General features: G+C 35.4%; 4 protein-coding genes, 1 long non-coding RNA gene and 2 pseudogenes across 13 annotated transcripts; 4 read left to right on the plus strand and 3 right to left on the minus strand.

The window, feature by feature from the left end:
* Positions 1-3,175: 3,175 nt before the first annotated feature.
* LOC108830997 (polycomb group protein VERNALIZATION 2-like) lies at positions 3,176-5,025 on the minus strand. 3 transcript variants are annotated; one of them, XM_056991961.1, is made up of 7 exons: positions 4,849-5,025; positions 4,628-4,751; positions 4,480-4,531; positions 4,193-4,282; positions 4,009-4,088; positions 3,734-3,823; positions 3,176-3,647 (listed from the first exon to the last, which is right to left on the minus strand). In XM_056991961.1, exons 1-7 carry the CDS (start codon positions 4,982-4,984, stop codon positions 3,320-3,322), a joined length of 900 nt encoding a protein of 299 aa, XP_056847941.1. In that variant the 5' UTR covers positions 4,985-5,025; the 3' UTR covers positions 3,176-3,319. The 3 variants fall into 3 exon arrangements, with proteins under 3 accessions (XP_056847941.1, XP_056847938.1, XP_018460059.2); XM_056991958.1 differs by having other exon boundaries at positions 4,193-4,309; XM_018604557.2 differs by lacking the exon at positions 4,193-4,282.
* A 471-nt stretch (positions 5,026-5,496) lies between these two features.
* Positions 5,497-8,112, plus strand: LOC108831002 (pyruvate, phosphate dikinase 1, chloroplastic-like; annotated as a pseudogene).
* A 1,725-nt stretch (positions 8,113-9,837) lies between these two features.
* Positions 9,838-11,937, plus strand: LOC108830993 (uncharacterized). 2 transcript variants are annotated; one of them, XM_018604553.2, is made up of 7 exons: positions 9,838-10,469; positions 10,544-10,596; positions 10,689-10,766; positions 10,900-10,977; positions 11,251-11,364; positions 11,465-11,637; positions 11,748-11,937. In XM_018604553.2, the coding sequence occupies exons 1-7, from the start codon at positions 9,899-9,901 to the stop codon at positions 11,749-11,751; spliced, it is 1,071 nt and encodes a 356-aa protein (XP_018460055.1). In that variant the 5' UTR covers positions 9,838-9,898; the 3' UTR covers positions 11,752-11,937. The 2 variants fall into 2 exon arrangements, with proteins under 2 accessions (XP_018460055.1, XP_018460054.1); XM_018604552.2 differs by having other exon boundaries at positions 9,839-10,469; positions 11,465-11,665.
* Positions 11,748-13,737, minus strand: LOC108830994 (protein arginine N-methyltransferase 1.6-like). Its single transcript, XM_018604554.2, has 6 exons — positions 13,316-13,737; positions 13,010-13,223; positions 12,799-12,924; positions 12,599-12,678; positions 12,232-12,453; positions 11,748-12,126 (listed from the first exon to the last, which is right to left on the minus strand). The coding sequence occupies exons 1-4, from the start codon at positions 13,669-13,671 to the stop codon at positions 12,661-12,663; spliced, it is 714 nt and encodes a 237-aa protein (XP_018460056.1). The 5' UTR covers positions 13,672-13,737; the 3' UTR covers positions 11,748-12,126; positions 12,232-12,453; positions 12,599-12,660.
* A 1,965-nt stretch (positions 13,738-15,702) lies between these two features.
* LOC130500387 (bifunctional adenosine 5'-phosphosulfate phosphorylase/adenylylsulfatase HINT4-like) lies at positions 15,703-17,176 on the plus strand. 2 transcript variants are annotated; one of them, XM_056995389.1, is made up of 5 exons: positions 15,703-15,803; positions 15,898-15,944; positions 16,236-16,312; positions 16,470-16,547; positions 16,636-17,174. In XM_056995389.1, exons 1-5 carry the CDS (start codon positions 15,726-15,728, stop codon positions 16,710-16,712), a joined length of 357 nt encoding a protein of 118 aa, XP_056851369.1. In that variant the 5' UTR covers positions 15,703-15,725; the 3' UTR covers positions 16,713-17,174. The 2 variants fall into 2 exon arrangements, with proteins under 2 accessions (XP_056851369.1, XP_056851372.1); XM_056995392.1 differs by lacking the exon at positions 16,236-16,312 and having other exon boundaries at positions 16,636-17,176.
* A 1,251-nt stretch (positions 17,177-18,427) lies between these two features.
* Positions 18,428-19,695, plus strand: LOC108831001 (bifunctional adenosine 5'-phosphosulfate phosphorylase/adenylylsulfatase HINT4-like; annotated as a pseudogene).
* Positions 19,696-21,153: 1,458 nt separating this feature from the next.
* LOC108831003 (uncharacterized) lies at positions 21,154-23,133 on the minus strand. 5 transcript variants are annotated; one of them, XR_008938861.1, is made up of 8 exons: positions 22,974-23,127; positions 22,785-22,875; positions 22,578-22,645; positions 22,338-22,472; positions 21,904-22,057; positions 21,668-21,755; positions 21,510-21,590; positions 21,154-21,414 (listed from the first exon to the last, which is right to left on the minus strand). It is a non-coding gene; the product is annotated as an uncharacterized LOC108831003 (long non-coding RNA). The 5 variants fall into 5 exon arrangements; XR_008938860.1 differs by having other exon boundaries at positions 22,967-23,127; XR_008938863.1 differs by having other exon boundaries at positions 21,668-21,792; positions 22,785-23,133.
* Positions 23,134-23,246: the final 113 nt, after the last annotated feature.

Raw genomic sequence — 23,246 nt, forward strand, 5'->3', positions numbered from 1 at the left:
TTCCGAATAACTTGCAAAAGATAGTCATTCTTTTGGTTTCAAAACCATCTTAACCAATTAAGAACAATCCGTTCCAAATGTGACCCGATATTGACGTAAGGATTTCATAGCCCAAAGTAGTGTCTCTATCTCCGCATGAGGGGAGAGAGACTAGCTCTAACATTCCTTGCTCCCATTAACCCATCAAAATCTTTCAAGGTACTATACCATTCCTGATCCAAAAAAAAATTCGGCCTCTTTCCAAGAACTATCGTCCTGGAATTACAGGTAAAGTTGTATCTTCTCTTTGTTGTGTTATCCTCTGTAAGTTCATTACCTGAACTTCAGCCTATTATATTGATTCTGATTCCGCCAATCTTAGCGATTCCTTTGGATATATATATCCAATTCACTGAAGACTTTATTATTCAGAGCTTTCTATATATACCATAATCCATTTTCGGTAGAACTCTCCAAAAAAAGATAATCCCTATTTGTGAATAAGGAATTTGCCGGGAAAATAGTTGGATTGGTTGATATCTTTGATAATGTCCAAACCTGAATTGCTGGGGGACATTCAAAAAGTATATGATTATCGTTTTCTCTGCGGCTCCTCATCTGGTGCAATATATATCCCTTGAATTTCCTTAATTTGGATATTTGTCATAACCGCTATGTACCCTGATACAATTTGCTATAAAAAGTGTTTTATTTTCGGTGGACACTTTACTATCCAGCAAAACGCCTTTGATAAATCTACTGTAGGACCATAAACGACTCGGGGTTCACACTTATCCGGATAAACCCTTTTCATCTGATATCCAGACTTAACTGTGTATTTTTTTATTATTGGTGAAGTGTCATCCATCCCAACTAACATCCTAGTCCTACTGTACAGGATACTTTCAATAATTTTTGCATCTTAAAGATCCACTAGAACTTGAATTACCTGCCAATAATTACCGATCGAGGTAGAGATACCTAAACGGTCTATATGAGCCACACTATTATGCTTACTCACATTTACTAGACCAAGCATGCGAGTACATAAGTGACAGAGTTTTAAGACGCACAATACTTTTATATACATCTTGTGTTATTGTAAGCTACCTTACATTGAAATTATCTCTAATAACTAGGTGATTTTTCCGTGCTCATGCACGGGTATAAATATTTATAAAATAAATATAATATAATAATTGATTGCTATTTACTTCTAATTTTAAATTAACTTATATTAATAATATTGTATTATTTTAATCAGACATATGATTTTAGATATATTATATCTAGTCGGTTTTGTTGTTTTTACAGTCAATTTAGTTATGATTTGGGTATATTGGATTGCATCTATTTCTATGAATTCAACTATAATATCTTTTATTCTAAATATATTAAAATTTTGATTAATTTTCTTATTAACATTTAGGTTGGTTGTTGTCTTAAATATGTAATTATATTTTAGGAAGATTATGTATAACTTAAGATATATTGTGCTTAGAATGAAATAAAAAATAAACTAAAGCGTTTGAATCAAAATTATGTAAATAAATATAAAGATAATATTCTGAAGTCGCATGAATATATATAAATTTTACAAAAAACGAAATTGTTACAGTTGGTTAATATTTTATTTTCATTTGTTAATGTGTTTTGAGTATCCTATAATATATATTTATAAAATAAATTATTATTAGTATAAAATTATATTTTCTTATTATAGTTTAATCTATGATTTTAGATATAATTAGTTGGATTAGTCGAGTAACTCATGTTGTATTAACTTACATATATTCTTTCAAATTCAAGCTGAAGTATGATTTTTTTATTATAATTAAGTCAAGTCAAATTAATTTATTTATCGTTTAAATGTGAATGTATTTTCATAAAATATATCAAATTAAATACTGATTTTTAAAAATATATTAGAAAAATAATATATAGAAAGTTACTTCTCATACCTTTTTGGAAGCTCATGAACTCATATCAATATTTATAATAACAAGAATATTTTTATAAATTCTAACTAATTTCATGTCTTCTAATTATGGCTATATTAAAAAGTTACACAAACATAAAAACATTGAATTTAAAAGCAAATTTAATATTAAATAAACATACAATTTTAATAATGATAAAATATAATATATTTACCTCGTTAAAGTATATAGTGTGATTTTAAAATATTTTATAAATATTCGATCAAAAGATGTTTATTGTTAACTTTTATTTCTCGTTATATCTTTTAAAAATAAGCAGAAAAAATTGTGATTGCATCTGAGAAATCATATTATATAAGTAAAATATAATTTATAGATATTTTTGTTGTAATTGAAAGATATTATAGTAACCAAAATATAGGAAATACAAATAGCATTTCAATAATACTAATTATAAATGATTTAGTCAATATATCAGTTTATGTTACTTAATTATTTTATGTAATCATCTAAAAAATAGATAGATATATAAAAATTATTTCTGTTACTTTGAAAAATATAAAGAAATTATTTTATTAGTATATTTTATATTATTTTAAAAATATTTTTAATGCAATATTACTATTTGTGAACTTTCCTTTTTAATGAAATCATATTATTTATACATATATTTTCGTTTTTAAATTCACTTTATAGCCTTTATAAATATTTCCTTTTTTATTATATATGTTATTTGGAAATTTTACAAAATAAATTTGAATAAAAATCAATTATAGTATTTAATATTATATTTTTGATTCATTAAGGGTATCAATGTAATCAACCACCGTGAGAGTTAACGTGAGTGCGACACATAAGAAACTGACTTCTCAAATAATATTATAGAGATATATTTTTTATTAAAAGTTCTTTTAGTTTAGTAGTTTGACTAAAGATTCATTCAAGTTTTCACATCAAAATGTTTAGATTGCGAATTCCAGAAAAGACGAAATATGCAATTAGTACAAAAAATCTTACAAGATATCTTAATTATGGAGCAAAAAGTATTGTCAAATTAACTTAATTTTCATAGGGATCGTCTGTAATATTTCAATAATAATTTGTAACATTTATAACATTTATTTTCCCTCAGAGCTGAACAAAATGGGATAAAAAATATTTATATTCCTAAAATATTTTCCATTTATAATGGTATAGCATATATATCTTTCTTATCACATAATTGATTAGTTATCAACAAAGTTAGTTTTTGTGGGAAAACTAAATTTCTCTGCTCTATGAAACAAACTTAGTTTAATGTCTGCATCAGTTTGTAGATTAAAAAGTCTTAATTGTCCTAAAAGAAATTGAGAGAGTTTGCCCGATCAAAAGGGTTCTTTAGTTTCTTCCTATTACTTGTCTTAGCTGTCATTGACATCCATTACATCGTTCCTGTTTAGGTCAATGCGACGATCCACACTGCCAGTGTTAACATTCATCGTAACGTTCCTGTTTAGGTCAATGCCACGATCCACACTGTTATTGTTAACATCCATCGCACTGTTCCTCTCTAGGTCAATGCTAAGATCCACTCCGTTATTGTCAACATCATAATCTACACTGTTACTGTTGTTGGTGTTGTCTGAGTGGTCATCTTCGCTATCCTTGATTATGAGATTGCACTTGTTGACGGTGACAGCGTCGAGAAGGTCATCTTCCAACACTTCGATCATAAACATTCTCCAGCATCTGAATGTTTTTTTTTGAAACACAAACGTTGTTTTGCCTTTAATTTTTAATCTGAACGTCTCTATATATATACGAGCGGAAACTACGAGTGGAGTGGTTTAGATTCGAAAAACTCTTTCTTGTGAAACTTTGAAAACGCTTCACATCCCCAGGGAACATGACCATCCTTGGTAACCCTGAAACCAAAATCATTAAGAGACGTGTATGGAATCTAGGACACATATTTTGGTGGACTAATCTGTTCAAATTATGTGGATAATATTAATCAGTTGTTCTTTAGATAGCATGAATATCACATTAAACATGCGCCTATATATGATTGTGTGTGTGCGTGCATTCAAGTGTAAGAAAAGTATATTACCTTTGCTTTCTTACAAATGAGTGCCAAAGATGAATAAATTCTTTTGTAGTCGGGCTCAAATCCTCACAATCATCAATCATCTGCAGCATTTTTAAAGTTTTGAAAAGCCATTAGCCCGTTACATCGCATGCCATAATCTTTTTCGTTTTTTATTTAATGAGTGCGGAAAGAAATCATGGAACACATGACGATCGCTGGAGTCGGCTTCATCTTCATCGACTTCGTCTTCGCTGTCTCGATCAGACATTACTTCCTCAAGAGTCGTCATAGGCGCCTTTGTCACAGAACATGCAGTTTTTGGCTAGTAAACAATAGAACATAGACCACATGGGGATACAAACAGCAGTATATATAAAAAAAATTGAACAAGAACAATCAACAAGAGTATCGTGAACTGGGACCAACTATACTTTGATAAGATATCATAACGTGCAATGCAAATTAAGTCGGTGATGGAACTGACTGATTCACCTGAAGTGTGCGAGAATGATACAACAACTGGCGTGTCTGGAGAAGTGAGATGCTGGAAGAAAATTTCTCAGTCAATACGGCAGTACAATAAACACTTATTCACATAATAACAAGAACAAATTGGAACAGCATGGAATGCTAAACAAACCTTCTAGCCTCTGATGTCCCATCAGATAACTTTCTTGTCTTAGCAGCAGGGCCCTCAGATTCGCTAGCACCAGAGCCAGAAGATTGACCTATGTCTGGTACATTCATCATTGCCACGGGATTTCCTACACATTTGTACACCAGTTATGGGCTGAGAAGTCATGACACTGTATCAAGCGAAAAGCCAAAAAGGAATACCACCAGGACAAGAATAGATATTACCATTGTTCAGCTGGGAGGTTCCATTGACATCGGCTAAAAAGGGATGATCCATTGGTAAAATGGTTACATTAAGCCGCTTGGGGAGTTTTCTACCACCTATTTGTCTATGCTTGAAACGATTTGAGCTGCAAAACATTATGGTTGGGTTTATAAAGATGTACTGACAGTATTAAAGGAAGGAGTTTAATTAAGAGCTTCGGAAAGATACCAAAAGGAGAAATGCCCAATTTTTTGTCGATTATTTTCTTGGTCCTGGTGTAAGAACAGATGGATTATCAACAAATATTTTCAGCAGTTGTAGGGTTTTCCCAAGTTGGCAAGTTTATAGAAAATGACCTTGGTTTCGAAAGCATCAAGTCTTACAGAGACATTAACTGTCTGGATTTCTTGCGAAGTCTACAATGGGAAAGACTTTAACTATAATTTCATATATACCATGAACTCAACAAATTCAAGTAAAACAAGAGAATTCCATTGAACCACTTACCACGAACTCATATTCAAGTATTTCATGAAATGAATTCAAATGAAGTTGCAGACCCTGCACATATACACAAGAACAATAGATTGTAAACTCCATCTGGAACACGTTTTCTCAGATAAACAAGAACAAAACATATGCAACCGCAGACTGCTAAGTAACATAACATGAAACAACGGCATGTATTAATTAGGCAGGATATGGTGAGTGAAGGTCTTGTAGATAAATCTACTGCTATCAAAATGGTGGAGCCTCAACATCATGATCAACTTCTTCACCCACAGGTATCTATAAATTAGAGTCAAAACGAACGAATAGGGTTTAAAGAACAAAACAGAGATGATTGAAAGTTTTGTATTTTTCTCTTGATGGGTTTAGTTTCATGATCCGTCGGGGTACCGTGAGAAAGTGGTGGCGAAAGGCTTACCGGCGTCTCCAGGAACGGCGGTGGGGCGAGTTGTGTTCACGCCGGAGGAAGCCGAAGCTTGGCATGCTCAGGGAAAGATGATGAGTCTACGATGATCTTTGTTTAGTATTTTCTTATTCATCAAATAACTGAGATAACTTTGTTTCCTAGAATGTAGGACAAAGTAACTCATGTTCTTTTCACGTTTGTTTGTGCTTCCTTGTTGCTAGGGATCCATGATCCCACATTTTATTTCATGTTCCTTCTTCTATTTAAGTCAATGAAAAAGCCAAAAAGAGGCAATGATTAATTGCCCAAAAAAGTATCTGTGTTTTTATTTTCACTTTTAAAGCTTTGATGAAGTTCATTGCTATCAAAAGAACGTGATCCTTGTTCGAAAGAGACAAGCCCTGAAGATGTTGGAGGTATTCACGCAGCGGAAGGTATATTAACAGCGAGAGGAGGCACGACGTCACACGCAGCTGTTGTTGCTCGTGGGTGGGGGAAATGCTGCATCGCCGGTTGCTCGGAGATTCGAAACATATCATCATTTGAAAATTTGAGGGAAGCTTGGCTCTTAAGTTAGGGTTTTTTGGTGAAACGTTTCAGGTTCTATTGATTGGATATTTGACGATAAAGGAAGGATAATGGATCTCAATGAACGGAACAACTGGTGAAGTTATATTAGGGAAACAAGCATTAGCTCCTCCTGCTTTGAGTGCTGATTTAGAGACGTTCATGTCGTGGGCTGATGCAGTCAGACGTCTCAAGGTGTGTATCAGTTTCTTTAACCAAACTTGTTTGACATTTCTTCAATCTCTTTATAACTCAAATGTTCTTTGTTGATCAATAAAGATTATGGCGAACGCGGATACACCTGAAGACGCTACTGCAGCTAGGAAAAACGGTGCTGAAGGGATCGGTCTTTGCAGAACAGAGAATATCGTAACTTCTTCTCTGTTCTTGGATCTCGTGTTTTTTTTAATGTTTGTGTCCAAATCCTGATGTTTTGTTTGGTTTTGGTTTGTTAAGTTCTATGGGGCAGATAGGATTAAAGGAGTGAGAAAGATGATAATGGCGGTGACAACAGAGGAAAAGAAAGCTTCCCTAGACGTCTTGCTTCCTTACCAACGTTTTGATTTTGAAGGCATCTTCCGTGCAATGGATGGTTTACCAGTAAGAATCCGTTTGTTAGATCCTTCGCTTCACGAGTTTCTCCCTGAAGGAGATTTGGAAAACATAGTACACGAGCTAGCTGAAGAAACAGGGATGAAAGAAGATGTCATCTTGTCACAAGTTGAAAAACTCTTTGAAGTCAACCCAATGCTTGGTTTCCGCGGTTGCAGGTTCTCTTTCTCTCCTTGACATGACTTCATTACAGAAGAACAGTCCGGTTAACTTTTTGTATTACATGCTTGGAAAATTTATATCCAGAGCTAACGGAGATGCAAGCGCGTGCCATATTTGAAGCAGCAGCGTCAATGCAAGACCAAGGTGTTACTGTTCTTCCTGAGATTATGGTCCCACTTGTAGGAACTCCTCAGGAACCCGGTCACCAAGTTGAGGTAATAAGGAAAGTTGCAAAGAAAGTATTTGCTGAGAAGGGTCATACCGTGGACCTACAAGGTTGGGACAATGATTGAGATCCCTCGAGCTGCGCTCATTGCAGATGAGGTAAAATGCAGTAATGTACGCTAATACTATACACTTAAAACATGAAGTTGCTAAAGTAAGAAGATGACTTTGACAGATTGCAGAACATGCAGAGTTTTTCTCGTTCGGGACAAACGACTTGACGCAGATGACTTTTGGTTACAGTAGAGACGATGTTGCCAAGTTTCTACCGATGTACCACGACAAAGGAATCTTACAGCACGACCCTTTTGGCCTTTTGAGGTATATAGATGTGGAATAAGAGAAACTTCATTTACTCTCCAAATGGTGGAAACTTGATGGCCGTTGTTTATGGTTTGGTTTGGATCAGGTTCTTGATCAGAAGGGTGTAGGACAGTTGGTTAAGATGGCGACAGAAAGAGGCCGGGCGGCTAGGCCTAACTCAAGGTAAGTTTGTTTGTGAATCGAAAACCGAATCATGGATAGAGTTGAGAATTTGAGATTGAAAGTATGAGTGAAAATGAACAGGTTGGAGTGTGTGGGGAACATGGAGGAGAGCCATCGTCTGTTGCATTCTTTGCTGAAGCAGGACTTGATTATGTTTCTTGTTCTCCCTTCAGGTTTATATTCTAGTTACTGCTCAATCAGTTTCCAATTTTCTTAAAAATAAAGACAATTTGGATTTGATGTAAATGTTGTTGTTGTTGGTTGTTGCAGGGTTCCCATTGCAAGGTTAGCAGCTGCTCAAGTTGTTGTTGCATGATGAAAAAATTGAAAGCATCATTTTTTCTGTTAATAAAATAGCTTTGGTTTTAAAATTTTCAAAACAAGAAAAGAAGAAAACCAAAGATACTGGATAGTATAACTTTCTTTTGAAACAAATAATATATGGAAACTTCATGTGTTCACTAAAGATCTTAATAAAAGAGAATATTTTTGGAATGTTTTAGCATTAGCTTACACTTCATATCAGTAACCAAGGAAGTCGATAGCACGTCTGATGGAAATGTGTTAAAAGATTAACTGTAAAGACAAGAGCAAAGAGATAATATCACCTGAAGCCATCTTCAAACATGTTCATACTAATACAACACAAGAACAAACTGATACTACTATCACCTTAAACCATGAGGCTATGTCTACTTGCAAAACAAAGACTAGGCTTTGGTAACTAAGAAATGTTATGAACAACTGTATGTAATATACTGAAAATTTCTATCATGCATCCTTTATGTACTAAATTGCAAGTCACATGACCAACAAATTTCTAACACATGGAATTTATTTAACAAAAAAAAAAAATATCAACTAAAAAAACTTCCATCGCGTGATTACAGGTTAGCAACTGGAAAAACTTAAAGCCCTAAATTTCTCATACCACTAACAACACGTTCAGATTTGAAAAAGAAAACATATCAACTATAAATTCCATCATGTCACGAGTTCTATAACTTCCAAGCAATCAATTTATGGATTCATTGTCCTTCTCTTTTTTTCTTCCATCGTTTCTTTGTTTTAAATGTAGCAAAAAACTTAATCCATACAAATTTATGTTTGGTCCTTATTCAGATTGATTTTCTTTCCTTCTCAAATTAATACTCTCTAATTCTTCTCAGTTCTCTTTGCATTATTGAACTTGAAGATGGTTACATATTTCTAATGATTTTTTTTTTGTTTAAGTTAAGAGGTTTGTCTCCAACTTGGTAAGAGTAAGTATATCTGTTTCTGCTATATATGAATTGAGTTTTTATGTTGGTTATGGTTTGACAAGTTTACAAATATGGTGTTATAGCATAATATATACTTATAATCTGTGTATGAGTCTATTATATACAAATTAACTAGTACATATTTTGTATCTTTGAAGTTCCAGGTTAATTGTGACTGATTACGTGAAGGGGATGGAGAAAAATACCAAAACGCAAGTTTAAAAAATCTCAATGTTTTCTTTTATATTTTAAAGAAGACTTATTTATAAAACAATTATAAACAAAACAAAACGAATCATATATAATATTTAACTATTTTCTATGTGTTGGTATTTATTTCTCATTTTTCTATAAATATTGCTTGCAAAAACATGTATCTCTGAAAAATCATAATAATCCAATTAACGTTCTAACATGTTTTGTTTCAATGCGACGCTTCTAATTGTAACTTGGTTATCCAACTCCCAAGACATGTAATAAATATAATAATTACTCCAGTTTTGATAATTCGTTTAAAAAATTTCAATGGTTACGAAAAAAAATCTAATTCAATGCAAGCAAAATTGGTCCGGGATGATATACTAGTTTAAATAGTTTTGAAATATAGCTACGGAATTAATGATTTCGATGAAGGGGACACGTGTCGTCCGTCTCCAATTCCAATGAATTTCTTAGCCGTCATATACAGGCTGGAGTAAATAAATGAGTACACGTGGTAGAACCCCCAATGGAGATAACCAAATAAATAAAAGATTTATTATAATATCATAGCTGTCATAGATCTAAACCACTTTCTCGAAGAAAAAAATTCAATTCTCAAGAAAAGATAATTAGAGAGAGATGGCTCATATTCCAGCGCCAGTTAACGCCTTTAACCTTCAAGACCAAGTAGATGTAGACGAAGCAATGGCGCAGATTCTCCACCATTCTCAGTTTGACTGGCTAAGTCAAGCTGAGATGCTGGCGATTTACGCGCAGCACGAGCACTTCGAGATGAGTCATGGGAAGTTTGGGCCGGCGCCGCCAATTCAAGAAGGACTGTACTTTTACGATTCGGCAAGATTCTCAGATCGGTATCAATGGACTCAGGTGCCTGGCGCGCGCCGTCGGAACTGTGTATCCGGTCCAACAATAGAAGGCCAGCTGATAAACTACACGGAAGCGCGGGTGCCTGTGCCGAATGGATCCTTCAGACGGCGGAATCACCACCACGTCGACGACGAGCGACTCTGCCTTGTTCATTATCAGATCCGTGCCCCCGACGGCGGTCCTGCGGTGGTAGCCGATGAAGATGGTGATTCGGAGAGCGACGAGTCATCCGAAGATGATTCCGAGAGCGACGATTCATCCGAAGAAGAGTCCGAAGAAGACGGGTCCTCCGAAGATTCCTCCGACAATGACGATCCTCAAGGTTCGATTTTCAAGATTTGGTTGAGCTGAGTTTGGACGAAATATAAAACTTGAAGCTTTATCCCTATGTTACAGAAGGAGAGCAAGTGACCGTCTCTGGTGCTCTCGCACTTGATCTGATCGAGCAGGTATTGTGAATTTGAGAGTTATGCTGCTGTTCTAATGAATTTTCAGAAATTGAATTGTGTGCTTGGACCAACTATTCTCACTTCGTTTTCAGAGTTATGCTGTGAAGGCTTGGGGTGAAGCTGCTTTGCTTCTGACTGCTGGTGCCAAAGGAAATCGTTCTGCATCGCCTGTAATGACCTGATCTTTTCTTGTAGATTCAAACTTGGGGACTGTTGCTTCTTGATTGGAAGAAAGTTAGGCTTAATGGTTGATATGCGTCTGTTACTCATCCATATATTCCCTTTTGTTTGATGACTTTGTAGCCCATTGCTCGATTCCAAGGACAAGCAACTGATGTTGAAACTGCAAGGAAAGAAATCAGGCACATAAGGACAGAAATGGTGAGAAGATCAACTTTTTTTTTTTATGAACTCACATAGATGAAAATCAGTTGCGGACCCTTGTGATATACGTAGATATCATTGTTTAATCTTCATTGTACAAAAGGGTCTAGTTGTGTGCGTGATATGTTTAACATGCGGGGAATGACTTATGCAGTTACTAGCGAAACTAAAATTATGTCCGCGTTATCTTGCCTTTACTCTTCACTTTAACCTTCAAACTTAACTAATATTCTTACACGTGTTTCTGTTCTTTGAAATGTTATACTCAAGGTCAAGCTGCCTTCAAAGCATATTGGCAAATCACCGGAGCAGATTGAAGCTGACTTGAAACACCCTGAATATTTCAGTCCCAGTGAGGCTGTTGAAGATGGAATCTTTGATAAGGTATACGCTAAGTGACTTATGAGTGATGTTGTTCTCTGTCAACATAGACTGGTTATCTTCTCCAGAGTTGACTCGTTCTCTTCCTGTAATCTGTTTGCAGGTGGTTTACAACGAAAGGATCAGCCAAGACAAAGGAGTACTGTTGAGCCGCTTTTCAGCTGGGAACACGCCTGACGTCTCGTTTGATAACTCTCCCACCGAGGAGCATGTTAGAGGCTCTTTGGATTCCGTAGCGGATAAGTTTGGTGAACGACGTCCTCGAAGGGCTTTTGTGTAAGCAACTATGCCTATTTGACTTACAGTAAGCTACATGCAACACAACTTAATACATGTCTTTGGGGTTTTATTCTTTATTGATTGCTAACTGGTTTATGGTCCGGTAGGTAACAGCACAGAAGATTGCAGCGTTGACGAGGCAAAGAGCACAGGAATATAATCACTCTTTCTTTTTTTGTTCAATATTCTCATTCTCATACAATTAGGTCTCAAATCTGTGAGTAACACTTGTATAGAGATTTAGACATAAATACAAAAGTGCGTGATAATTGAGGTGAACTAAATGATTTCCCTTCTCTGAAATATTCCAAACGATCTTTTGAAGTCATTTGAATCAGCAATGGCTTCCAAATATGTGGCAACATTCTCTTGCAGCCCCGGTGACAAAGATATTACCCGTGATCCGTTGGAGATATTTAGAGCCATAAGAGGTAAGAGAAGACTATCATCAATGACGAGACATTTTGCATGAGATTTTCCCTGTAACTGGAAAATAGGTTAAAGAAACATCAAAGTGTGAATCAGAATGTACGAGAGAAGTAGCATAACTATATAATTAACATAAGACATATATAGAAGTTTAGAACATACAGTATTTCGTGTGGCCTCAAATATGGATAGCCTATATACACTGTCAGTGTCACCATATATGGCAACTTCTTTCGGGTGGTAATGTGAGTTGCAGATTGTACAAGATGTTAGTGCAAGTATGAGAAGCATGCAAATGAACCTTTTCTCCTTTGGATATGGAGACGCCTGCTCCTGGAGTAAACCAAACACACTGTTTCCAATGGTCGCACCAGTCCCTATCACCTGTATTAGGAATAAAAGACACCAAAACTACTAGTCAAAAATGAGATCAGTAGGAAAATATATCTTAGATCCCAACGGAGCTGAATGTAATGCAAGCCAGCAGAGAAAAGGGACTCCACTACAACCCATATAAGGTGTGACTCACCTATCTCAGGATTTGACTCTATATATCTGGGAGCAGTAGAGTAGAAGATTGTTCCTTCACTATCAAGCTGCAGCACCCACCTGAACGGACAAAATAAAAGATACCTCATATCATATTCAGACCAGGTCTTGAGCCCTTTCCCTAGCTATTTCTTGAACATTGAAATAATAAACAATAAAGACAAACCAAAAGCAACGAACCTGACAATACGTAGTAGCTCGGTACGGCACACTTTTTGGATTATCAACCAGTAACATGTCATGAGCATGTTGTAAACTTGGGATGAGACCTTCACCAAGTAACTCAGAGTCCAATATCTCGCTTACCTAATCAAGAATTTAGCCATTTATATAATTAAAATTTCCTCTCAAATTCCTTACAAAGTATATACATTTGCATCTTTTTACTCACAAGAACATCAGCACGTGAAGCAATGTCTGACCCAACTTTCAATTCATCGGATCGTTTGTTAATGAGGTTGACGTTCTTAGTCATCCCGTTCTTATGCAAAACCTTCCTCATAAGCTTCACCATAGGGAGGTACGACTCACACGCCGTCACACAAGACTCTTCTTTATCTCCCATCGCTCTCGCAGCCATCATAGATAGCAACCCCGTTCCAGCACTATCACACACACATTGTCTCAGTGTCAGTTATACTCGTTAGTACCAAAACTGGAATTCAAATTGAGTTATACGGTAAATGAGAGGAGAAACCCGATGTCGAGGACGTGGCAAGGCTCGGTGATGGTTTTCTCGATCGCTAGACGGTAAGCTCGGTTGCGGCGAGTGTCGTTGAGCATGTCCAGATACGACGTCGTGGCGAGGAGGCCGTCGGTTGAAGTCACTGGAGCTCCGGCTTGGTCGTTCTCGTCGATGACGATCCACTCCGAAGTGCCGGTGAGAGGGTCTTGTCTGAGCTGGAAGACGCGTTGATTATTTGATTGAGAGCTCATGGTCCGAGCTGGGACGAAGGACCTTAGGCGGCGAGTGAGTGGGGGAGAACGGAAGGGGAGAAAGGGAATGACGGTTTTGGGAAGAAGACGAAGAAGAAGAGACAGTGGCGGAGACATAGACGGAGCGAGCCTTAAAAGTGTTTAAGCCGCCGTGAGTGAGTCCGTGACTCGTCAGTGGATATTCTGCACCCTATTTTATGTTTTACCAGTGATATTCCGGCGCGTAGTATGTTTTTTTTTTACTTAAATTTATAATTTATTATATGATTTTAGTAAAGAAAATATATTTTCTGATTTTTTTTTATAATGATTAGCGACCGTAATATATTATTTTTTTGAAGTTATTTAGTTCAAAGTAAAATAGTATAAGTAGTTGTTAATAATCGATTTAATAAAAATAAAATAAAAATTAATAGTCGTAAAAAAGTTTTTTTAGTTAGAATCTTAAATACTCGTGTCATAGACTGAGCTTTCTTTCAAGAAATGTTTAAAAATGTTAAACCTGAGAAAATTGATTAACGCATGTAGAAGGACCACTGAGAAAGGAAATGATGTATAAGAAAACTGCTACTTTAAAAGTAATCAATCATTAACTGGTAAACTGAAATAATGATTACGTCGATTGCATTAAAGAAGGAGAATTGCAGAGGCTATATTCTCCATCGTCAACATCAAATACAAAAAAATCTTATAAACCAATGTTTTGAAACCCGACCCGGACACTGAATCAAATGATTTACCTAATCACTGGATCATTGGATTAACCGCAGATGAATTGCGGGTTAATAAATAAATTAGTTTTATTATATAATAATATATTAGCTATGAAAACAAATATATATAAAAACTAAAGTTAAAAATTTTAAATGTACATACAAAATATTAAGAAATAGTTTAGACTATTTAAAAAAGTTGTAACATAAGAATTATGACATCTACAAAAATCAAGACATTTTCCAATCCAAAATAAACAGAATTAAAACATTTTGTAATAAATGGTTAATAACAAAAATAAACTAACACCAGATCACATCAACTAAAAATTATCTATTGGTTCAACCAGTGCAACAATAAAATTCAAACTCGATTTCTATTGGGTCACAGATTTATCAGTTCATTTACGGATCTGGGTCAGATTCAAAACACTCTTATAAACGCTTGGACTTGTATCAAGAAAAGTTTAACCTCCCCTCCCTTTATTTATTTCACAATTAATACTAAAATTCATTAAATTTAAGTTGAGAAAATATTTTAATTATTAAAAAGAAAAGTTTAACCTCCCCTCCCCCCATTTATTTCACAATTAATACCAAAATTCATTAAATTTAAATTGAAAAAATATTTTAATTATTAAAAAGAAAATGTCACATGGCATTTTCCCCCCCAAGGAGATAAAAAGCCTACTTTATTTACTAAAATTAGTAAAAATAAAAATTATCCATTGGTTCAACCAGTGCCGCAATAAAACCCAAACTCGATTTCTATTGGGTCACAGATTTATCAGTTCAATTACGGATCTGAGTCAGATTCAAAACACTCTTATAAACGCTTGGACATGTATCAAGAAAAGTTTAACCTCCCATCACTCCATTTATTTCACAATTAATACCAAAATTCATTAAATTTAAGTTGAGAAAATATTTTAATTATTAAAAAGAAAAATTTAACCTCCCCTCACTCCATTTATTTCACAACTAATACCAAAATTCATTAAATTTAAGTTGAGAAAATATTTTAATTATTAAAAAAAAAATGCCACATGGCATTCATTTTTCCCCCCCCAAGGAGATAAAAAAACCTACTTTATTAGTATAGATTTTTTTGTTTCATTCATTTAGGCCCTCGTGATATTCAATTTATATTGCAAATGAACTCCAGAGATTTTGAAAATAGACTTTTACCACCAAATCAACATTTAACAGAAATAAAGATGTCGACAGTTAGTAGACTAGTAGTAATGTGTATGTTGTAAATGTTACATGATGGTGGTAGTAAATCAAAATGCGTATGTTTTTCAAATTTGGCACTAAAAATTAGTATATACCCAAATTGTAATTTAGAGGAATGAGGGGGTTAACTCAGATATTTCAAAATACTTGTGGGTACTTAACAAATGTACGGACTGTACTTATGTCGAAATCCAGTTATGTCGAATTTGATCGGGAGAAGAAATGGCGGGAGAGAATCAGACGTGTATATACCGTCAGATCGTGCACGATCCCAGCTCCACTACTCGTCTCCTTCACACCGTTCGTTCTTCTTCTTCTTCCCTCCGTAGACATCGTCCCTCAATTTCTCAGGATGAGAGGCTAATTGGAGAACTTTGATTTTTGTCTTTCTCAGGATGAGAAGTTCGTCGAGTTTCAAGACATCAAGCCTGCCGCCCGGAGGTTTGCTCTCTTCACTCGCTTTGGTTCTTACCGATTTCTTTAGGTTCTGTTTGAAGAAAAAAAAACAAAATGTTCAAACTTCAACGATTGATTCATATAATTCGTTTCTGTGATAGAATCAGTAAAATTTGTTTGTTATTCATTGTAAATCTGTATAGGCCTAGTAATCAGACAGAATATTCGGGGCTTAGGCAGGGTCACCGGTCTAGACAGGTTTTTAGAACTTTGGTAATCACTATTTCAACTTTTTGCAATATTTATTATTATTAAGAATCAAAAACACTCATCCAGGCACTACTTGGTCATTCCAAAAGAGCACATTCCAACTGCGAGAGACCTCCAGAGAAGAGATGAAGACTGCTCTTTGGGTTTGTCCCCCGAAAATAAAACATATTTCCTCTTATATTCTCTTATAATTAAGAACTGCTACAGAAAGATGTTCCTCAAACCATTCATTGATGATTTCCTTGTCTTTGTGGTAACTAACTTATGTAGAGCATTGACCTAATCTGTACTTGCTCACAGATTTGGTTTTCACCAGCCGCCTTTTAACAGTGTCGATCATCTCCATCTCCATTGTTTTGCATTGCCTTTTATGCCCAGGTACACATATCCTTCATATCTTACTTTCTCATGCCTTGAAACTGCAACAAATAAGCCTTCTCTTCTCAACACATTGTCATCACAACAGATGGAAATTCGTCAAGTACAAGTCTTTGGGACCTTTTGGTGGTTTTATTGAAGCAGAGACACTTCTGGAGAAGATAAGGCCTCTTCCTTCAAAAGTGTAACTGAAACCCGAGTTATCTAACTTCATTCCGGTGCTAAAACTGGTGCTATATCTCTTTTATTATTCTTTGTTGCTGGCATGTTTATAAAATGTCCCATATCATTGTTGGTTTTGTATGTAAGGACATGTCGTGTAATTTATGTCGCTTGCCAACAGTTGTAGGCAGTGACGCCATTTTCTCTTTTTTGTCATACTTGATGGGTGTCAGATATACACATTAATGATTTCTAATATAAATCTCTGTAGTGGCTGATAAAAGAAGTAGAATTAACCAGAGATTTCGTATAGGATCTCTGATATAATTTGTTTGTAGGCTTTCTGCTGTTGTTTTGTTGCTCAGACATCTCTAACTACAAGTGTAGGGGGAGGTACTGGTTGCATTGCATGAGATTCAGTACCATTATCATACTCCAGCTTAACTGGCACAGATGTGTTCTTGCAACATCATAGTTATCTCCGCAGACCAGGTAATAACGCTTGAATAAACTTGTAAATTAGCAATAAACCTTCCATGCTAGCAAAAATTATGAGTTGTTAAACAGTGGGATATACTTAAACAGTGGGATATACTTGTACATTAGCAATAACCTTTCATGCTAACAAAACTTACGAGTTGTTAAACAATGTGATAAACTTGTACTTTAGCAGTAACCTTTCATCATGCATTACGAGTTATTAAATAGTGTGACACGACAATGAAATCCTTGTAGCACTCAAGTTTCAGACAAGCGCCTATACTTATCAATAGCGCCGATTATATTTTGATGTTATCAAAACTAAAAAATATGTGCTTTTCTTAAGAACCACTGATAACCAAATATTCTCTGCTCACGTGCAACTTGTTCAACTTGGTAGAAGTACAGCTCGCAGTTGCAGTGCCTTACGTTTCTTTGGTTGATATTGCATCTAGGGGACTAATGTCATTGGTTATGGGATAGCATTCTGGTGACGTTTGATAGGAGTCACTAGAAGAACTCGAGAATATGAGCTAACAAACAACAAAGCTTCTTAATGGTGTTGTGTCTTCAATAATTGAAACTCTTGATTTTCCATTGTCTTCAAGGATAGAGGGCCACAAACTACAAGTTCTTTTGGATGGATTTACTGGTAATCCTCAACCACTCTTGCCAAAATACCAACTCTTTGTTTGGACTTGTTGCTCTGTTTTTTAGTTAATAAGTTCTGCATACGGACATACACATTAATCAAGTTTCTTATTCTTAAATGGGTTGGTCCTGTCCTTATATGCTATTTTGTTTTCTATTTGTAATGCATTTTGAACAAAGTAGTAGGTGATCGTGTTCTTCTAAAGCATATAACTTTTACAATAAAATATCGATTTGTTGTGTTGATTGGCAATGATTATAGTTGAAGAGTTTGGTGAGTTCTTAGGTTTCTCAATGATTATAGATGAAGAGTTTGGTGAATTATTATTTTCCATGTCTCGCTGTGTCACCTTATGATATATTACATGTCTAAGTAGTTTATTGGATCATATCCTCTGACAAACCTCATGAAATGTATATAGTTTATGGAAGTAAGTGGTAATCTCATGCATGGACTAGCTTTTTAGTTACATCAATTGTCTAATAACTTTTTTTTTGTGGTGACACAAGAAAGCTAAAAAGCTAGAGCTGGCTCTTGTGACTTGTGAGGAGAACAGCTTTTGCGAAGAAGACATCAATGAATCTTTTCTTCTCGAAGTGACGACCAAAGTTTATTGATTTTTCTTTTGGGAGCAGAAAACTACAAATCTGCAATAACGTCACTCTCAAGTCTCAACACACTCAGGTATGCCTTTGCTTCATTGGTGCCTTCTTCTAGTTCTCGTTTTTCGATTTCCAAATACAGCTAATATATTTTATCTTGTATAAAGTGTTGATTCGTATAAATTATTTTGTAGCATATAATCTGGAATTTCAATGGATGTTCATTATAACAGCTAGTAATAACACCATTAACCTGTGTAATCTGGTTTATGGAAATGGCGATAAAACGAAACAAATATGAATTTTGAATCCGTGTTACTGGAAATGGTGGTTATTAGGTTCTTTTGAATTAGCTATATAATCATTGTTAGCAACCCGTTTGCTTAATTAGCTGATATTTACTATTATTAAGAACCAAAAGGCAAAAACACTGCTGCAGGCACTACTTGGTTATTCCAAAAGAACATATTCCAACTGTGAGAGACCTCCAGAGAAGAGATGAAGACTACTCTTTGGGTTTCTTCTCTAAACATATATTCTCTTAGACACAATCATTCTGTTTTATCTAGTGAAAAATTAGGATAAGGAAGTTTTTTTTCTCTGTGTGATTTGAGCAGTGAGTCACATGCTAAGTGTGGGACAAGAACTGCTGCGGAAAGACGCACCTCAATCCATTCATAGGTGAGGCTCTCTCTGTATTATTATTATTATTTTGGATCAAACCCTCTACTATCGTCTTAAACGAGGCTTGATGTTTTCAGTCTTTGTGCTAACTAACTTATGAGTTATGATCTGTACTTGCTCACAGATTTGGTTTTCACTAGCCGCCTTTTAACAGTGTCGATCATCTCCATCTCCATTGTTTTGCATTGCCTCCCAGGTACACCATATCCTTCATATCTTTGTTTTTTTCCCATGTCCTTGTAACTGCAAAAATAAGCCTCCTCTTACACACATTGTCATCAAAACAGATAGAAATTCGTCAAGTACAAGTCTTTGGGACCTTTCGTCAAGTACAAGTACTGGTTGCATTGCATGAGATTCAGTATCATTATCATACTCCAGCTCAACTGGTGCAGATGTGTGATAAACTTGTACTTTAGCAGTAACCAACCTTTCATCAAATCATGCTAACAGAACTTGAGTTAGTGTGATAACCTTGCACTATGTTAGCAGTAACCATTCATGCCTTACGAGTTATTAAAGAGTGTGACATGAGAATGAAACTCCTTATAGCACTCATGTTTCAGACAAGCGCCTATACTTATCAATTGCGTCTACGGGACTAGTGTTTCTAAATAGAAGATTGGTTATGGGATAACATTCTTAAGACGTTTGATAAGATTCACTAGAAGAACATGAGCTAACAAACAACATAGCCTCTTAATGGTGTTGTGTCTTCAATAATTGAAACTCTTGATTTGTCATTGTCTTCGAGGATATAGGCCCACAAATTATAAGTTACTAGGGTCGGCCCGCCCTACGGGCGGGAAGTTATAATAGTTATTTTATATATTTTAATTTTATACACATTTGAATTATAATAATTTAGCATACATATAAATGTAGATAATGAAGAAGTTTGTTTCTTAAATTTATTAATTGTTATAGTTTTTTTTATAAACTGATTTTAATTTATTAAATATATCCATTTAAATGATTAATAAACAAAAAAAATTTAATTAGTTTCTAAAGATAATGTTTACAATATGACAAATGTTTTAAATATTTATAAGCTTATGTAAGGAAAACTGTATTTAAAGTGCAGAAAATAGAAAAAGCTTCTGAAAATAAGAAAAAAAAATTAATATCTGAATAATTTTAATAATAGATATTAGAGAATGAAGGGGAATGGAAAAATTATTGGTTCAAGACTCAAGTAGATGTTTAGCAAATTTAGAGGGGTTAATAAACTAATTAATGTATAACATATCACCAAATCTTTTTTTAAGGTGCAAAGAAACTTCAGTTTCCAAAATACACATGGTCGCACAAAGAAACTTTAGCCGCACCCCCGCCACTGGTCGCATCAATCCTTGATGTTGTTTATATGGCACTCCTCAGTGGTTGTTAACATGGTTAGATAACACACCCATACATCTACCACTGGTCGCATCGATCCCATTTGTGAGCTGATCAATCTGTCTTTAGATTTCAGAACTTATTTATTATTTTGACTAAAGATATAGCTTTTTGGGTGGTTTCAGTTTGTCAGGAAGGGTCGAACAGGACGTTGCTATCCAAACTGGAAAGAGTTTGAGACTTGAGACTCGGTAAGTGGAGGAGAGCATTCGACCAGATGGAATGGAGCTTAAGAAATAGAAGTATTGGTCTATTTAAATCCTATTTGCTGGTCTGTGAAAAGTTTTGACAAATCTTTAAACTTGTTTTTTTTTTTTGATTTTGCATTAGTCTGTCTCTTCATTTTTGCATTGCGGTCTGATAAATCAAATCTTATATTGTATCATAAAACTGCTCAAGATTTGAGTTTTATACTTTGTTAAGGTGTTATTGTTTGGGTTTGTGAATCGTGTGTGAACCTTTTTTTCTACCAAACATTGTTTGTAATGGAAACTTAGGTTGTTGAATGATATTTTTTTTAATTTTTGGATGGTTTTAGTAATAGCTTGTTAGTCAAGTAATTGCTGAATTTCTATACCAGATTTGTGAGCTTGTTATTTTAATGTTTGTACTTCTAACACATGCGAAAGATGAGTCAAGGAGCTAAAGTTTCTTGGCACAGTTTGAGCAGGAATCGGTACAGATAAAATCAATTGCCTACATTGTCGGAGAATCAGAATTACACAGAAACTTTCACATTCAGTACTAAAACATTTAAATTCTGGTTAACATGCCTGAGAGGGAGCAGCGATGACAAAATCATTGAGCACCGCTATGCTCAGAGATTCCACCTTAGCATTGCCCCTTAGCAGTGGAGCTGCTGGTGCAAGTCCTGTCTTGCGCGACCAACCTGCATAATTGATAAAGTTGTTAGGCTTAGCTATAAACATTTTGAATCTCACCAAATTAGTAAATGTATAGAGACAACGATTCTCAAGATGTTACCTGTAGAAAAAAAATCTCCTGCAGGTGTTTCCTTGTCAAAATATAAGTGTGTGCCGGTGGTGGCAATCTAACACAGACGGGCTGCATGATGAACAGAGGGTTAATGCTGTGAACATCCCTAAACAACTGGCCATGTAGGTTTCAGCTTGGTTGCTTACCTCCCACAATCTTGGGGTTGACGCTGGTTGCAACCACAACCCTTGGGTCACCTCGCTTCATTTCTAGTTGATTGTGGCGCTTAACAACCTGAGAGTCAAAGAGACTCATAGTCACAGACATGTCACTGATAACACACGTACATATATTGGTGACCAAAATGTAGTTATTAGGTTAAAACAATACGCAGATAAAGTAAGAAATTCTTGCCAATCTTACTAAAGTTCAAGTAACTTACTTGTCCATCTTAATGGTTGCCATAACATGATTATTGTCTTGAACAGGGTCAGTGACAGTACTCTTCAAGCAGTTATCTCAACAGTAAGATCTGTAGGAAGAAGTATATCATATATCTAATCCGGTAGTCAGAAGAACAGAAAGAGCAGCATTACCTGTGTTTGAGACAGCGTTAGTAAACAAAGAGAGAGTCGCCGGAAAAATCACATCACGGAAAGCAAAAATAAAAACCATTAAATACAAAGAACTGGAAACACAGCGTTCATAAAACAGAGAGAGAGAGAGTTGCGCCGGAGAAATCATTCAACCTAATTTTCATGAGCATAAATCTGAATATAAGAATATAAAAAATGGAATCCCAACGTTTATAAACAGATGAAACTTTGCCGCAAAAATCAAAATCGAAAATAAATAAAGACCTGGAAAAGAGCTTACGTTTACATCTACCAGGAACAAATCCAACCACTTGAGCTCCCCATCGCGCTTCACATTCCTCGCTTCCCAGAAACGAAGCAGCCGTGCCTCCACAATTGATGAACACTTCCCGACCTTCAAATCGGAGAAGAACACCTTGGAGTTAGCCAAGACAAAGCAAATTAGTATAACCAAGAGAGATATGCGAAGAGAGATGATGAGAGGATGAATTCGAGAAGAGAAATATGGAGATATTTGTACCCAATCTAACAGAGCTTCGCCGACGCAGACCAAGCATTGAAGAACTCATAGTGGGGGTCATATTTAATCTGATTAAACACAAAGAAACCGTAACAAAATCATACAACAACACCATCATAAGATGCGTCTTTGGAAAAAAAATATACCGCAACTGAGATTTATGTTGCTATTGATATGTGAAGATGATTTTCAAGGGATGAGGCTTACCTTCCTTTTATAAGCGGAGATTAATTGCTTGGAAGAGTCATTGAATGTGTGTGGTTCAGTGGATCGAAATAGTTAATGCAAATTTTAACCCCTAAAAGAGAAGATGAATCAAGAACCAAACAACGCTAAACCTAAACAGAATTCAGTGAAGATCTAAACATGAAACTTGGTTAATCTGTAACTGGTTACTCTTCTGATTGTTTGGAAGAAGAAGAATCAACGCTTTCAAAACTCAGATCGGGTGTTGATCTCGAATCGCGGAGATGAAGAGAAGAGGGGTTCAACCCTCATCTCAAAAACGGTATTACTTTTACGGGCTGGTTAAGTATGGATAATAAGGGCCCAAAAAACTACGAAGCCCACATGTATACATAATAATAAGTTAAATGAAACGCAGCGGATCCTAGCTGTCATCACCATAAGAGGGCAATTTCCAGCCTGGCATCCTAGTTGTCACATTGG

This window comes from Raphanus sativus, chromosome 2 (genome assembly GCF_000801105.2).
Source record: "Raphanus sativus cultivar WK10039 chromosome 2, ASM80110v3, whole genome shotgun sequence".
In the NCBI taxonomy this organism is placed as follows: domain Eukaryota; kingdom Viridiplantae; phylum Streptophyta; class Magnoliopsida; order Brassicales; family Brassicaceae; genus Raphanus; species Raphanus sativus.